This window comes from Fusarium redolens (assembly GCF_020744475.1).
Source record: "Fusarium redolens strain MPI-CAGE-AT-0023 chromosome Unknown BKA55scaffold_2, whole genome shotgun sequence".
NCBI classification, from domain to species: Eukaryota; Fungi; Ascomycota; class Sordariomycetes; order Hypocreales; family Nectriaceae; genus Fusarium; species Fusarium redolens.
In genome coordinates this window covers 3,804,985-3,819,771 of record NW_025763665.1, presented here as the reverse complement: position 1 = coordinate 3,819,771, position 14,787 = coordinate 3,804,985, and the positions used below count along the sequence as shown (strand labels likewise).

Genomic DNA, 14,787 nt, shown 5'->3' with positions numbered 1-14,787 from the left:
AATAGCAATTAAAATAGTTAATATAACTAAAAAGGATAAATATAATATATTTAGTATTAACTTTACTATAGCTTTAAGACTATTAGAAATATATAACCTATTCCTTAATAAGGATAAAACTCTTAAAAAATATTATCCTAACCTAGCACTAAAAGAATAACCTATCTTAAGATATAAAATATTAATATTAATAAGAAAAAGAGAAATTAAAGAAGAAACCCTTAAATAGAAAAGACTTAAATATGCTAAAGATATAAAAAACCCTAAATACTAAAGAAAATAAAATAAATAATAAAAGGGTTATAAAAATAAGTAAAGTATTTAATAAAAAGAAAACTTAAAACTAAGAATTAAATAATAAAAACTAATACCTATATAAAAAAAACAAAATAGCAAATATAATAAGGTTATAGTAATAGTTAGAAAAGGAAAGGAAGTTAACTCTAACCTAAATAATAAACTAAGTACTAAAGAATTTAACTAAAGCATTAACTAAGCATTAATATAAACCTTTAATAAATTAGAAGTACCTTTTAAAATCTAAAATAAAATAATTACCTATAAACCCTACTTAATAGTAAATAATATTCCTATTAAAATTACTTTAAGATAACCTAATAAATACTATAAAGACCTAAGCTATACTAAAGTAATTAGGATATAAAAAGAACTTAATATTAAGAAAATTAAATATAAAGAGGAATAAATAGTTTAAAATACTAGAATTATACTTTAATATAATAAACTTAGAAATTATTTCTAAAATAATAAATACTAAAAATATATAGAACTTACTAAAGAAAAAGCAATTATAAAATAAGATAATAATATCTATATCTAAGCCTATATAAAGGAGGTAATAAAAGATCCTATAACTCTAGAAAAACGCATTTAACTAGAAAAAGAACTATAAAGGTACCTATATTATCTAAACTATAAGTAGATATTATAGGTATTATATATATAATACTACTATTTATAATACTAGTAAGATAAAGTAATAAATAATTACTTCCTGGTTTAAGTTAAGGAATATTAAGAATAAAAACCATACTTAATTATTAATATAATAAGATATTAAGTAATATAAAGGTATAAAGGATTTTATATAGCTAGGCTAAAAGCTTATATAAAGATATAAAAGAGAGCCTTAATATATATCTAAAACTCTAAACATATTATAGAATAGAGATAATAAGTATAATATAAAGTTAACCTAAAAGAAGATAATACTATTAATAAAGGTATTACTAAAGTTTATTAAGATATAGCCTAATAGGAGGAAAAACTTTTTAAAGAAGAATCCTTAGGAGATATCTTTAAATATTTCGAAAAAGAATAACTCTAATACTTACTTATAATAGTAAAAAGGGAGAAAAGAAGACCCCTTACTAACTAAAAGGAAAAGATATTACCTTAGACTATAAAATAGGGAAAATAGCCTATAAAGAATACCTAGTAACTATTAATATTAATAAATACCTAAATAACCTAGATTATATTTATAGCAAATATAATATAGATTACCTAAGTAAGTAAGGAAAAGATCTATACTATCTATAAAAAAGCAATAGATAAGCAAAGAGCTAGAGGAGCTAGAACTCTTAAGAAAAGCTCTATAAATAATAATAAAATAAAGTTAAAAAACCTATTTATAACTAAAAGTATAAATTAAAGGCAAGTAGCTTAATATACTTATAAATAGTAAAGCAGATATAAATATTATTTCCCCTAATATAGTAAATAAACTTTAAATACTATAAAGATATAAAAAGAAAAGAAAAATTTATACTATTATAAATAAAAAAGGAACTAATTATAAATATAAAAACAGAAAAATTACTAAAGAGATTAATTACCTTAAGGTCTTTATAAATAGAAAAAACTAAAGAATTAACTTTAATATTATCCTAATAAATAGTTTTAACTTAATACTTAAATACTTATAGCTATAATACTATAATCCCTATATTAACTAAAGAACTAGCTAGATAAACTATAAAGATTATCCTTTAGATAATAAGTTAAATAACTTAAAAAATAATAATATAAGATCTTAAACTTTAATTAAAGAGGATAGTAAAGCCTGGTATAAAGAATATTTACTTATTCTAAAAGGAATATAATATATATATAAAAAAGGCAGAAGAAAACGCATTAAAAGAATAGTAGTAATCCTTAAAGGATAATTTAGATAATTAAATTAAGATATTAAATAAATAAAACAGATTACCTTAAAGGAATTTAATAACTAACTTAAAAACATACTATTAGAGTATTATACTTATAAGAAATTATTTTAGGAGGAATTAGATACTAAGTTACCTTAATATATAGACTATAATATTAAAATTATACTAAAAGATAAAAAGGACCTAAATTTCTTCCTTATTTATAACCTATTTAGAGATAAGCTTAATATACTTAAAGAATAAATAAATAATATATTATAAAAAGGATATATTTAACTATTAAAATCTTTAGCTAGATATCTAGTTATATTTATACTAAAGCCTAATATAAATAAATTATAACTTATAGTAAATTATAAATAACTTAATAAGATTATAAAGAAGGACTAAATACCCTTATCCCTTATTACTAAACTTAAAGACTGCCTATTTAGCAAAAAGGTTTTTATAGCTCTTAACCTTAAATCTGCCTATAACCTTATTTAAATTAAAAAAGGTAATAAATAGAAAATAGCCTTTAAAATAAAATATAGATTATTTAAATATTTAATTATACCTTTTAAATTAACTAACACACCTACAGTATTTTAATATATAATTATAAATATACTTTAAGAATACCTTAATATCTTTATAATATACTACCTAAATAATATCCTTATCTTCTCTAATATAGAAAAAGAGCATAAAGAATATATTTATAAGGTTTTAAAAGCACTATAAGACACTAATATACTTATTAAACTAATAAAAAGTTACTTCTATTAGTCTTAAGTAACCTACCTAAAATATAAAATCTTATATAATAAAATTAAAATAAATAAATAAAAAATTACTATAATTACTAAGTAAAAGACCCCTATATTAGTAAAGGAAACATAATCCTTCTTAGGATTTATAAACTACTATTAATAATTTATTAAAAGCTTTAGCAAAATCACTATCCCTCTTACTAAAATTACTAAAAAAGACAAACAATTCTAATAAAACAACTAAGCACAATAAGCTTTTAAGCAACTTAAAGAAGCTATTACTAGCAAACCTATTCTAGCAATATTTAACCTAGACTAGTAAATTAAACTTAAAACTAATACTTCTAACTTTACCTTAGGCAGATAAATAAGATAATAAGATAATAATAATATACTATACCCTATTACTTTCTACTCTTATAAGATATATAAAGTAGAACTTAACTACCTTATTTATAATAAAGAATTCCTAGCTATTATTAATTACTTTAAAGAATTTAAATACTACCTTAAAGAAAGTAAATACCTAATAAAAGTATTTACTAACTATAAGAATATAGCTTACTTTATAATAATATAAAAGCTAAATTAATAATAATTAAGATATATTAAATACCTATATAAATTTAATTTTATAATTGCATATTATAAGGGTATAAATAATAGATATATAGATGCTATTAGCAGATAGCCTAATCTTAATATAGGAATTATTAAAACTAAAAAACAACTCTTAGAGATTAACTTAAAAGGAAAATATTAGTTTACTTAACTAGTTAAGATAATTACAAAAACAGCTAAAACTATTACCTAAATATAGAAAAGCATAAAATTTAAAGAATAGCTAAAAGAAGCTAAAGCCAGAAAACCTTATAACTTATAAGAAATAACTTTTAGCAATCTATATATATAATTTATTCTAGACAAGTTTAAGGAAGAATTAGTACAGGATATATATAAATATCCCCTATATAGCCATTAAGGCATTATAAAAATACTAAAAAAAATACAAGAAAAATATAATATAAACAAAATAAAAGGAATAGTAAAAAAGGTTATCTAATAATGCAATCTCTGCCTAAGAATAAAAGCTTAGAGATATAAACCTTATAAATAATTATAACTACTTTTAATAATATAATAACCTTAGGATTTAATTATAATAGACTTTATTATAAAATTACCCTTATTAGAAGAACCCTTAACTAGAATCTTCTATAATAGTATTATAGTTATTATAAATTAACTTATAAAATTTTCCTATTATTTACCCTATAGAGAAGTAATAAATATAAAAGAACTTTCCTATATTTTTTACTAATATATTATTAGTATATATAAGTTACTAATAGAAATTCTTTTTAATAAAGGACTTATATTTATATTAAACTTTTAGCAATTACTTATAGCATAACTTAAACTAAATTACAGACTTATAACTACATTCTAACTGCAAGTTAATAGATAAACTAAATAAATAAATTAAGTACTTAAATAATATCTATAATATTATATTAATTATAAATAAAACAATTAGGTTAAGAAGCTACTAATAGCCCAACTTGCCTATAATACTGCATATAATAAAAGCACCAAGCTTATACTAGCTTATATTAATTTTAGATTTATACTAAATATATATTATAATATATAATAAGAAAAATTAGTTAATCTAGCCGCTATACTTAAAAATAATAACCTTAAAAATCTATATAAATAAATAAAAATAAAACTCAAATTTATTAAAAAATACATAAAAAACTACTATAACCTAAAATAGTTAAAGGGACTAACCTTTTTAAAGGGAGATATAGTTTACCTAGCTATAAAAAACATTAAAATAAATTAACTAACTTATAAATTAAACTATAAATTTATTAGACCTTATAAGGTATTACAGAAAATTTTAGAAAATAATTATAAATTAGACCTATTATTAAAGGTTAAGCTCTATCTAATCTTTTATATTTTATTTCTTAAATTAGCAGTAAATACTATATAAATCAAAACAGACAACAAACCACAATAAATCACAGGACTAAAAGCCTATAAAGTAAAAGTAATTAAGAAAATAAATATAATTAATAAATAAAGAATATATCTAATTAAATAGAAAAATTACCTAAAAAACAAAAATATATAAAAACCTCTAAAACATCTCGCTAATACCTAACAACTCCTAAAGAATTTTTACTAGTAATACTAATAGAAAAAATCTCACCTTAGTTAATAATATTAAAAGCGCCTACTAATTAAGCCTTAATAGCAGCAAATAACTTAGCATTATCTACTACTTTTAAGTTATTTATAGTTTTAATATTATAATAAAGTATCTCTTTACTATACTCTTATAGCTGCCTCTTTTAATAATAAAGATATATTAAATAACTTAATTATTTATTTACTTACTATTATAAGTTTATTAATTTAGTCTTAGCTAACTCCTCTTTACGCTTTAATTAATGCTTCTTAGCAGCAAAACAATTAGCTATAATAAATTAATAATAGAAATCGCATATTAAAAAAAAAAAAAATTTATAAACCTTTAAGAATAATAATACCCTTACTATTATACTTATAACTATAATAAGTGTATTATATATAGTGCTTATAACCCTCCTTAGCCTAATACTTTAAGTTTTAAGGTTTATAATAACTATAAGGCATAATAAGAAAACTAGTATTTTTAATTAAAATTGCTTATACTTTTTAATTATAAGTAGCTTTTAACTTTAATATCTTATTAGTATAATATTAAGAGGATAATTATAGGTTTAAGTTAAACCTACTAAAAGAAGGATAATTAAAATAAGAGTTATATAGGTCTTAAGGATAAGACCTAATAGAGAGGAGATATTATATTATAATCCTTATAGTTATATTATATAGAACTTATAAATTTCCCCTAATTAATTAATAACTTATACTTTCTCCTTATTTCTATTATAAGCTACTTAATAAGACTTATAATTAGACTTATAACTTACTATAGTAAGTTATTATAAGTATATAAAATATATTTATTAGCACTTTTATAGATTCTAGCTTACTAGCTATTAATATAACTTCTTTATATTAATTAAGCCTAATATATATTAAATCTATTATTAAGAGATATAATACTTTAATAACGCTTAGTTTATGCCCTATGCAATCTGCCAATAATAAACCCAGCACGGCTTAAGTTTAACACAGTTGGACCCAACCGTCACACCAAGGGGAATTCGGTGTCGATTGATGTAATGTTACCTAGCAAAGGCAAGCCCGAAGGGAATGGGATCTCAACTGTCCCCGCCATATTACTTTAATGCTTAGTTCGCCGTAGTTCAGTCTACGGCCTCTGTGTCAGAATACATAAAAGAAGAAGGATTTTTGACGCAATTTTGTATGCTCCACGACATGGGACCATGAGGGTCAAAGTTTTGCAGGTGCCTCGGCTCATGACGAATGCATTGGCCAGGGCAGTTCTACTCTCCATGACCTAACACGAAATGTTAGGGTCTTGTCAATTTTGTTGGGACGTGATGTCTTCACCCACAGACCGATGATAGTATATGAGCTCGAAGAAAGGCCCCTGAATTCGGCCAAAATGTTGAGTCAGTACCCCGGTGAGACCCACTTAGTCCCGGAGTGCCGAGGTGCAGTGGTGATCATCGTACTTAGCTGGAAGCATTATCTCAACAACATGAAGTCTGGGACTTGGCGAGATAAGATTCCATTGTATCCCTCTACGTTGTCGCTGAATTACTTCTTCGGGGATGGGAAGTTTCTTCTGAGTTAACGACAAAGTTACAGTCACCAATAGCATCATAACGAGCACCATGACCCGCACCTAGAAAGAATTTCCGAAGGAGTCATCGGGTATGAATTTGGCGAATGGTGTCCAAAACGCCGATAACATCCCCGTCGATGCGAAATCATAGTCCTCGGAGTCATTAAGCCACTGCGTAGTCTTAATTCCCTGCGTTTTTGGTGAAACTGTTAGGTCTCGTGAAATGACCTTAGCTTCTCGAAGCCTTTTCTCGATAATGGTCCTAGCGCGGTCAAATAACTTATACGCCGCATCGGCAGAGACCTAAGACTTTCGCATCTTATTTAGAGCTAGCAGGCAGAGCCCCAAGTTATTCTTTGCCAGTTAGATAGATGATAAGTTCGATGATATCATTTCAAGCAGGTGGACTAGGATTGGCAAGCCAATGGTGTGTATGTAAATAAACTGTTATTGGGATAGTGCCTAGAGGTGTCTGGGTATGCACGCAATCGTGTGGGAGAACTTTATCAGATCTTCCGCTATTATATAATTAACGGCGTATGTTGCATAAGCAGCTGCAGTCTGAAGCTTATTATTTGCAAATATTTTCTAAGAATCCTTCTCCTCTGCAGGAACTCTATGCGGTGTTTTGTGGAAGAATGGCCGATAAAGAGCTATGATAACTGCCCTGCAATTGTTTAGCCTATGGCTTTTTGCAATCCCCTAAAACCTACTAAGCATGAAGCCGAAATTGACATAAATGAGATGTTAGCACTGGACTCTGGTCATTGCATTTGCTACTTGGTCCCGTACTGATTGTGCTTTTCTGCGTGACTCCCTGGATCTGGCGTCTACAAAGTGTCTTGGAGGCACTGTCTCAACCAGTAGCCTCTCTCAAGCTATGGGCAATCGTCACGCCAGCGTGAACGTTTTCGGCTGTAGGGTAGGTAGAACCGTTCCAGCTCTCACCCACACTGATTTAGGCTGATTTGTGTGGTGTTTTGTGAAAAATGCGTCTCTGCGCCAACTTTTCGTACCCTGCATATACTGGTGTGATTACTAAAGGCATATGTAGCGGCGAGTGACCTATGGCAGTCTTGTGCCACTTAAAGAGACTACCCCGAATGGCAGTTTGGCCCAAATTACTACCGGCCTTATAGTTAGGCTTAAGTTTAAATATATCCTTATTTTATATTCCTTTTTATAATATTATAAAATTATAAGAAAATAATTATTATATATTAATAAATAATAAATAATAATTAATATAATAAGTTAATTTAATAATCTTAAATTATTAAGTATAGCGTTTTAATATTAAGAAAGATGTATCTCTTATTAAATATATTATAGGCTAACGTACACGATAAGCTTGCCGATCAGACAAGCATACCGATCAGTTCCACTTTTCACCTTAAAGACAACTTTTTAAATAATTCTAAAAAATCCAAATTAAGCTTAAAATAACTAAAACTTTATTAATAGATACATAAGTCTTAAAATAAGCTTTATTTATTTTCTTTAGATTTTTTAAAAAATTCTATATAGCTATAAACCTTAAAGTATATTTACACTGTAAAATACACTGTATTTTAAGGTTTTCTATATAAAATAAAATAATTAAAATTCTTTTAAAAATCCTTCTTTATATAAATAACTATACCATTTTGAAAAATATTTTTTATAGATTTTTAGCTTTTTTATTTAAGGTTTAAAATACTATAGGGTAAGCTACTTTTAGCTGTACAGTATACTGATCGGCATGCTTGTCTGATCGGCAAGCTTATCGTGTACGTTAAATATAATTAAATAATACTATAAGTAAGAATATTAAGAAGTAGTTTAAATATATTAATTTAAATAAAAAGCATAGTAATTAAGACTTTTAGGATATATTAAGGCAGGTAAAAAAAGCTATTAATAAGTATAACTATAAGATAATATATCCTAAGGAGGAAACAGGTCTATTAAAGATATAAAAAGCTATAAAGGAACTAAGAGGCCACGCGCTGGCTCGATTTAATCCTAAACTGGTGTTTCCCAACATTAAAGAGATTATGGCTATAAGAGACCAGGCTGTAAAGAATATACTAAAGCTCATAAACGCGCAGCTCCTAAATTATATTAAAAAAAGCAAAAAAGTCATCTAACAGATAAAGAGCAGTTTTTCTCTAAGTTTACCAAAGTAAATTAAATTTAAAGCTATTTTCATGGTGCAACAATTAAATGTTGCCGACCATGCATTTCGGATATGATACTACGATGGGTGTGCGGACTCGGGGGTGTACCATGTGATGGTTAATTACGTTAGAGAGTGACAGCATTGAGAATTAAAAAAGTATCGGTGGCGGCGTATAAAATCCTATCCCGCTCTTTATTTCATGACGTGAGACTGGCATGATCTCGATCTGACCGACGTCCCCATCACCTTTCCCTCTCCTTCCCATTCGCCGATCGCTCGCTCCTCATGACCAAGCCCGCATATCGTATTCCACCTTAATAGAAGACTCAAACCACGGCCTGCGGACCGTCGCCCAGCCCGTTAATATCGATTCTATACATGTTGCAGAAGAGGAAAAAAGGGACTGTGCGCAGACGGGATGAAGTGGAGGAGGCAGAGTGGGAGACTAACAAAGCAAGCTGCTCTTCGTGGCTTACCTGATGCCCCTCCGCGGAACCTAGAAGAAAACAGAGCGCCCTTTAACCCCCGAGATGGATGGAATACATCATTTGGCGGAGATCGTCCGAAGGGTGAAAGCACAAGGCTTGGGCTGAGCAAGTCGAACGGCAGTAGGGTGTCATCAGCTCGTGTTGAATGTGACGGTCCAACTTGATAGCTAGAAGAAAACGGCCTTTCAGTATATTATATTTAACTATATAAGGACCTCGATGTCCCGCCTAGAAATCGAACCAATTATTCATCACCACTCAAGCATATAAGAAGTCTACAACACACTCTCACTCAATCTTTCTTTCCCAACTCTTCTTTAACGAAATCCACCAACCATCATCATGAAGTTCGCCGCTACAATCATTGCTGTAATGGCCACCTTCGCTGATGCCGAGGCTGCTTCCAACGGCAACCTGGTTGGCTGCCAACCCGGAACCTACCGGTGCGCTGGCACCACCGGCTGGGAGGTGTGCAACACCCGCGCCGTGTTTGTTGTAAGTCATCCATTCAACACCCAAGAAACTTGACACATCAAACTGCCCCAAAAAGAGATATCTAACAAAACAACTCTACACAGAACGGCGGAACTTGCCCTCCCGATACCGTTTGCAAGTTTTTTAAACCTAGCAAGAGCCCCTACTGCGTCCCCCCCAAATTCGAATTCCCCTCGACGTAAAGTCATTCACTGGCCATCTTATACACGAGGGGGCTGCGAACTTTCATTCTTTCTCTGCAGCTTCCACTCTCACGGAGCCCTTTCTTCCAGGCAAGGATCCTTTTCTGCTTCTTTACCACTCGTTCACTCTAAGTTTTAATCCTCACTTTTGATAGTCATGTGGTAGATGCATTATGGAGCAGTTGATACGACGGAGGCAGGGAGAGGTTTTACGGGTACATGAGTTACGGTCCTTATTTACATTGTTTTACCATTTTATGAATCTCAAGGCTTAGGGATGCCACAATATTTAGATAGGTAGCATGAACAGACGTTGCAATCTACCGCTAATACCCCAGCAATCTTGGTCTCACATGGCAATGAGAATAGTGAAACTAACAGTAAGCTAACATATTCATTCTGATCGGCACTTGATTAAAAGAGCCCCTCTAAAGGTGGCTGTGTTCGACCAATAATCCCTGATAGCTTGACAGACATTTGAGGGAAGCCGTCACCACATGTAAGCAAGAGCACGGCTAAAAGAAGATGGTATGAAAGAGGCAGTAGAAGCCTATGGTTTGAACTCGTCTCTCCAGGAGTACGTTTATACCAGGTCCTAATCTAATCCATAGAGTTAAACAAAACGCCAACAATGACCCAGAGAAATGCAGTATGCCTAGTGATTAATCATCTAACATTCGCCCTTCCAGATCATGCTAACCCACTCAGACATCAGAGAGGTCAAAGGTCCGTCTCTGTATTGCTCAAAATCAGCGCCGCTGGAGGTGAAGCCAGCAAAGCTGAGAGCTAGAATGATCCATGGTTGTGTGAAATCAAACAACACAAAGAGTCAGTGTCCGGATCGCCCTTCTCATGAAAGGAAATCTTGCCTTGAACACAGTTGGGCTGATCACTCGGCAGTTTCCGTCTTCACCGAGATGGTCCTTGGTAGTATAGCCAGCTGTGAGAACAGATTTTTTCTCAATAGTTGGAGGCTCAAGACAAGATTGTTCGGTCTCTTCGGTGTCCTCAACAGCAACGGCTGGTTTAGGGAACAGTTGCTGAGGAAGATTCAAGAAACAGATGTCAAGATCATGCTCCTCAAAAATGATGCCACCACTGTTCAGAATATCAATGACCTTGGCAGCGGCCATATACAGTGCATCTTCGATTATCGGAACCCACTCAGAAAGCGATTAATGGTATAAATACTGCCACGAGTAAAAGGCCCCTTGAAGATATCGAATCGGATGCCACCAGTGTTTGTAATGGCAAGTCTAGGTTTATCCTCTCTGCCTTTGACGTATGATGATTTCCGGGAAACCCCATCAGTCACGGCAGGTAGGTATAGGCATATGGAATTTGTATGGTCTACATACATTACCTTTTTTTTTTTTTTTTGCGCAATGTTGACGTCGTATTCATGCTATAAAAGTGAATGACCCTGCCGTGCCCCCGAAGTTGTGGGGGTTTATAGAGGTAGGACGTCACTAAGATGCAATATGAAGCAGCTCACGTAAGATTTAAAAGCCATCCATTTATGTGAAGAAGTAACTTGACATTCACTGTTGGCTAAGGTTTCGTATTCATGTTGCATATATAAACGATGTTACGGTGGCTTAAAGATGGTTTAGGGAGCCAACAAATACGAATCACACTAGAATGGCTGCAAGGCCATTATACAATCATATTTCTCCTGACTCATATTTATACTCCCCTAAGGCGGTTTTGCATATTGGTTCAGACGCAGATGTTCTTAGTTACTATGAGAAGAGCTTACGCGCGTAACTTCCTGAGAAAAGACACAAGAGCATTCTAGACTGGTTTTAGCATGATGTAACTATAAGAACGACAGAAGGGAGGCGTAGAAAAGATGTTTGATGTTTGCTAAAACAAGCACTTTTTAGGTGGTTTTTTGCATTACTGAAACTTGAAAAGCCCCCTTCAACCTCCGCACACCACAGCTTTACAGATTAAATGGGTCCGACCAAATTACCTTCTCCTGTATTAATGCCCAAAACTCGCCGCGTTCGGCTTCCGGACTAATCACAGACTTTAGATTTCTACCCTGTTTAGGTGCTTATATAGTAATATTGAGGCTTGGGATGACGGGTTGTTCGGAGAAAAAAGGTTTTCTCTTTTTGAATACATTTCTCAAGCGCGACCCGGAGAATGCGGCGACCCGGCCAAGGTAGCGCTCTATAGTAATTTATATGGCAAGGTACAAAAGGCAGGGTTGCTGATATAACAGGCGACCCGTCCAGGGGCACTCATACCCGCACAACCGGCTGTGCGTTTAGTATCACGTGTTTTTCGCACAACCGGTTATGCGGATAAGGCTGAATAGCTAACTTTAGATTAAATGCATAACCATTATTCAATAATAACACCATTTTCAATCGAAATAGCCTATTAGAGGTATTTTTTATCTTTATAACTGCTTATTACTTTATATCTTATACTATTAATATACTATTTGGCCTTAATCTATTATAAATAACCTAGAGGTAATATAACCTTTTATCTTATAATATTATATAAGAATAGTTAGCTTAAGAATAGTTAGTTATTTATAATATTATAAATAAAAAGAAAGTTTCTTTATATTAGAGGGATTATTAATACTAATATATAGAAGGCCTCTTTACTATAATAGCAGTATAATTAACTTAATAGTATATAACCTCTTCTTTTTAACTTAAATTAATAAAGAGAGATACTATATATAAGATATTTATTATTATGCCTTTAGTTATATTATATAAATAATTCTTTTATTACTCTTAATTTATATAAGAAGTATTTAATATAATAGTAATTTAATTAGTAAATAAATATATAAATTAAGAGCTAAATTCTTTATTTTCTTTTCTTAATACTTTATTTTCCTTTAAGATATTAAATAATTTAATAATTTATAAGTCTTTAAGCTTATATAGTTTCTATCTCTTTAATAATAGCTCTTAATAATAATAATAATAATAACTTTAAGATCTTTAAGGATAATACTTAAACTATTCTTTATACTATTCCTTTAAACTAAAATAACTAATTTATCCTATAGCCTGCCCTTACTATAAATAACTTAAGGACTGGCTAAAGGGTATATAAGGCAGTTAGCTTCTTCCCCCCTATCCCTAGTCTTGTTCTTTATAGCTAAGAGAATCTAGAAGTATAACAGCCAATATATAACATATTTAATACTAATAGTTAGATAGCCTAAAATGCTCCCCTAGAAGCTAATATAAATATAAGTCTCTTAATACCAGTATAGCTATATATAGCATATAATACTAGCTTTATTCTTATTAAGGCTTTAGTAACTATAGTAATATAGAACTAGGGATATAGCATTAAGGGAAACTAGTATACTAGCTAGCTTTATAATGCAGTTAACTAATAGTTAGCTTAACTAGTCCCTAATACTATGCCTTTCTAGATAGCTTAAATACTATAATAGTAAGATATAATATATTAAGCAGGGCCTTTAATCCTTATTATAATATAGCCTATACCTATAGTTAAAATAACTATATATATACTAACTTTATAGATAGCCTAGTAAAATAGTATATATATTAATTTAGTTAATTTATAGGGGTATATTATATAGACTTAGATAGGCAGATAGTAAGGGGAATTAAGGATATTTAGGGTTACTTTCTTATATATATTTAGTAATATATATACTAATTTAAATCTCTTGCTATATTAATATTATCTACTTTATTAAAGTTATAATCTACTTAAAGAGAAATATATAATTCCTTTACTTAATATATTTATTTATATATATATAATTTAATTCTCTATATCTAACTTTATACTATCTTCTTACTTACTAATAATATTAAAATCTAGCAAATTAAGGTATTAAGATATATATTAATTAATTTAGCTTTTTTTTTTTAATTTAATAATATATATATTATCCTACTTAGGCATAAATAGCTAGTTATAAGTATAGGTATTTTAACTAAGATAATTAATTTATAAAGATTAATAATTTTATATACTTTAACTTTACTAACTCTTAATTATTATAAATACTATAAAATAAAAAGAGGTACTTTAATTATAAAGAGCTACTATTAAGTAATAATAATTATATTATTAAATTTATTAAAATTCGCTTTATTTATATATATCTCCTAATTAACTATTATCCTTTTATATTTTATTTAGCATTAGGCTGCTTAACTACTTAATTATCTTGCCAGGAGAATTAAATTGCCTCCTTACTATAGCTATAATAATATATAACTTACAGGTCCTTGCCAGGATATATAGCTAAGGCCTTCTGCTCCTAAAAGCTATATTTTTAGTTAATTAGTATTATTATTAGATTTATTATTATTATTAAGCTAGCTATATATCTCCTCTAATATCTAATTTCTTAATTTAAAGCTATTATAAAGCTTAATAAAGGGCCCTATTTACTCTAACCTCTAGCACTACTAATACCTAACTACATTATACTTTAAAGGCAGTCTAATAGCTTTTTTAAAAGTATAATTAGTAAGAGAGGTATTAAGGGGCTACTAGTTAAACCACGCCTTATAAGATTCCTTATACTTTATATATACTTAATATATAGGCTCTTAAAGGTAGTAGTAAGTTAGGGTTAGGGTTATCTATAGTATTAAGGCTATAATAATAATAAGAGATATAAACCTGCTTTATATATTTATAATTATAACTTCTTTTATAATAAAATCTTATTATAACGGTTGTGGCAAGCATTCCAGGGTAAGAGGTCTAAGCTT

At 29.5% G+C, this 14,787-nt stretch overlaps 3 protein-coding genes across 3 annotated transcripts; 1 reads left to right on the top strand and 2 right to left on the bottom strand.

Moving 5' to 3' along the window:
* Positions 1-9,707: 9,707 nt before the first annotated feature.
* On the top strand, positions 9,708-10,042 carry BKA55DRAFT_590159 (uncharacterized protein; the record flags this gene model as incomplete). Its single annotated transcript, XM_046195048.1, has 2 exons — positions 9,708-9,860; positions 9,944-10,042. 2 exons carry the CDS (start codon positions 9,708-9,710, stop codon positions 10,040-10,042), a joined length of 252 nt encoding a protein of 83 aa, XP_046055665.1.
* Positions 10,043-10,854: 812 nt separating this feature from the next.
* Positions 10,855-11,175, bottom strand: BKA55DRAFT_685127 (uncharacterized protein; the record flags this gene model as incomplete). The annotated part of the gene is made up of 1 exon (XM_046198748.1): positions 10,855-11,175. The coding sequence occupies one exon, from the start codon at positions 11,173-11,175 to the stop codon at positions 10,855-10,857; it is 321 nt and encodes a 106-aa protein (XP_046055664.1).
* BKA55DRAFT_556669 (uncharacterized protein) lies at positions 11,035-11,436 on the bottom strand. The gene has a single exon (XM_046191728.1). It carries the CDS (start codon positions 11,400-11,402, stop codon positions 11,193-11,195), a length of 210 nt encoding a protein of 69 aa, XP_046055663.1. The 5' UTR covers positions 11,403-11,436; the 3' UTR covers positions 11,035-11,192.
* Between the last annotated feature and the right edge of the window lie 3,351 nt (positions 11,437-14,787).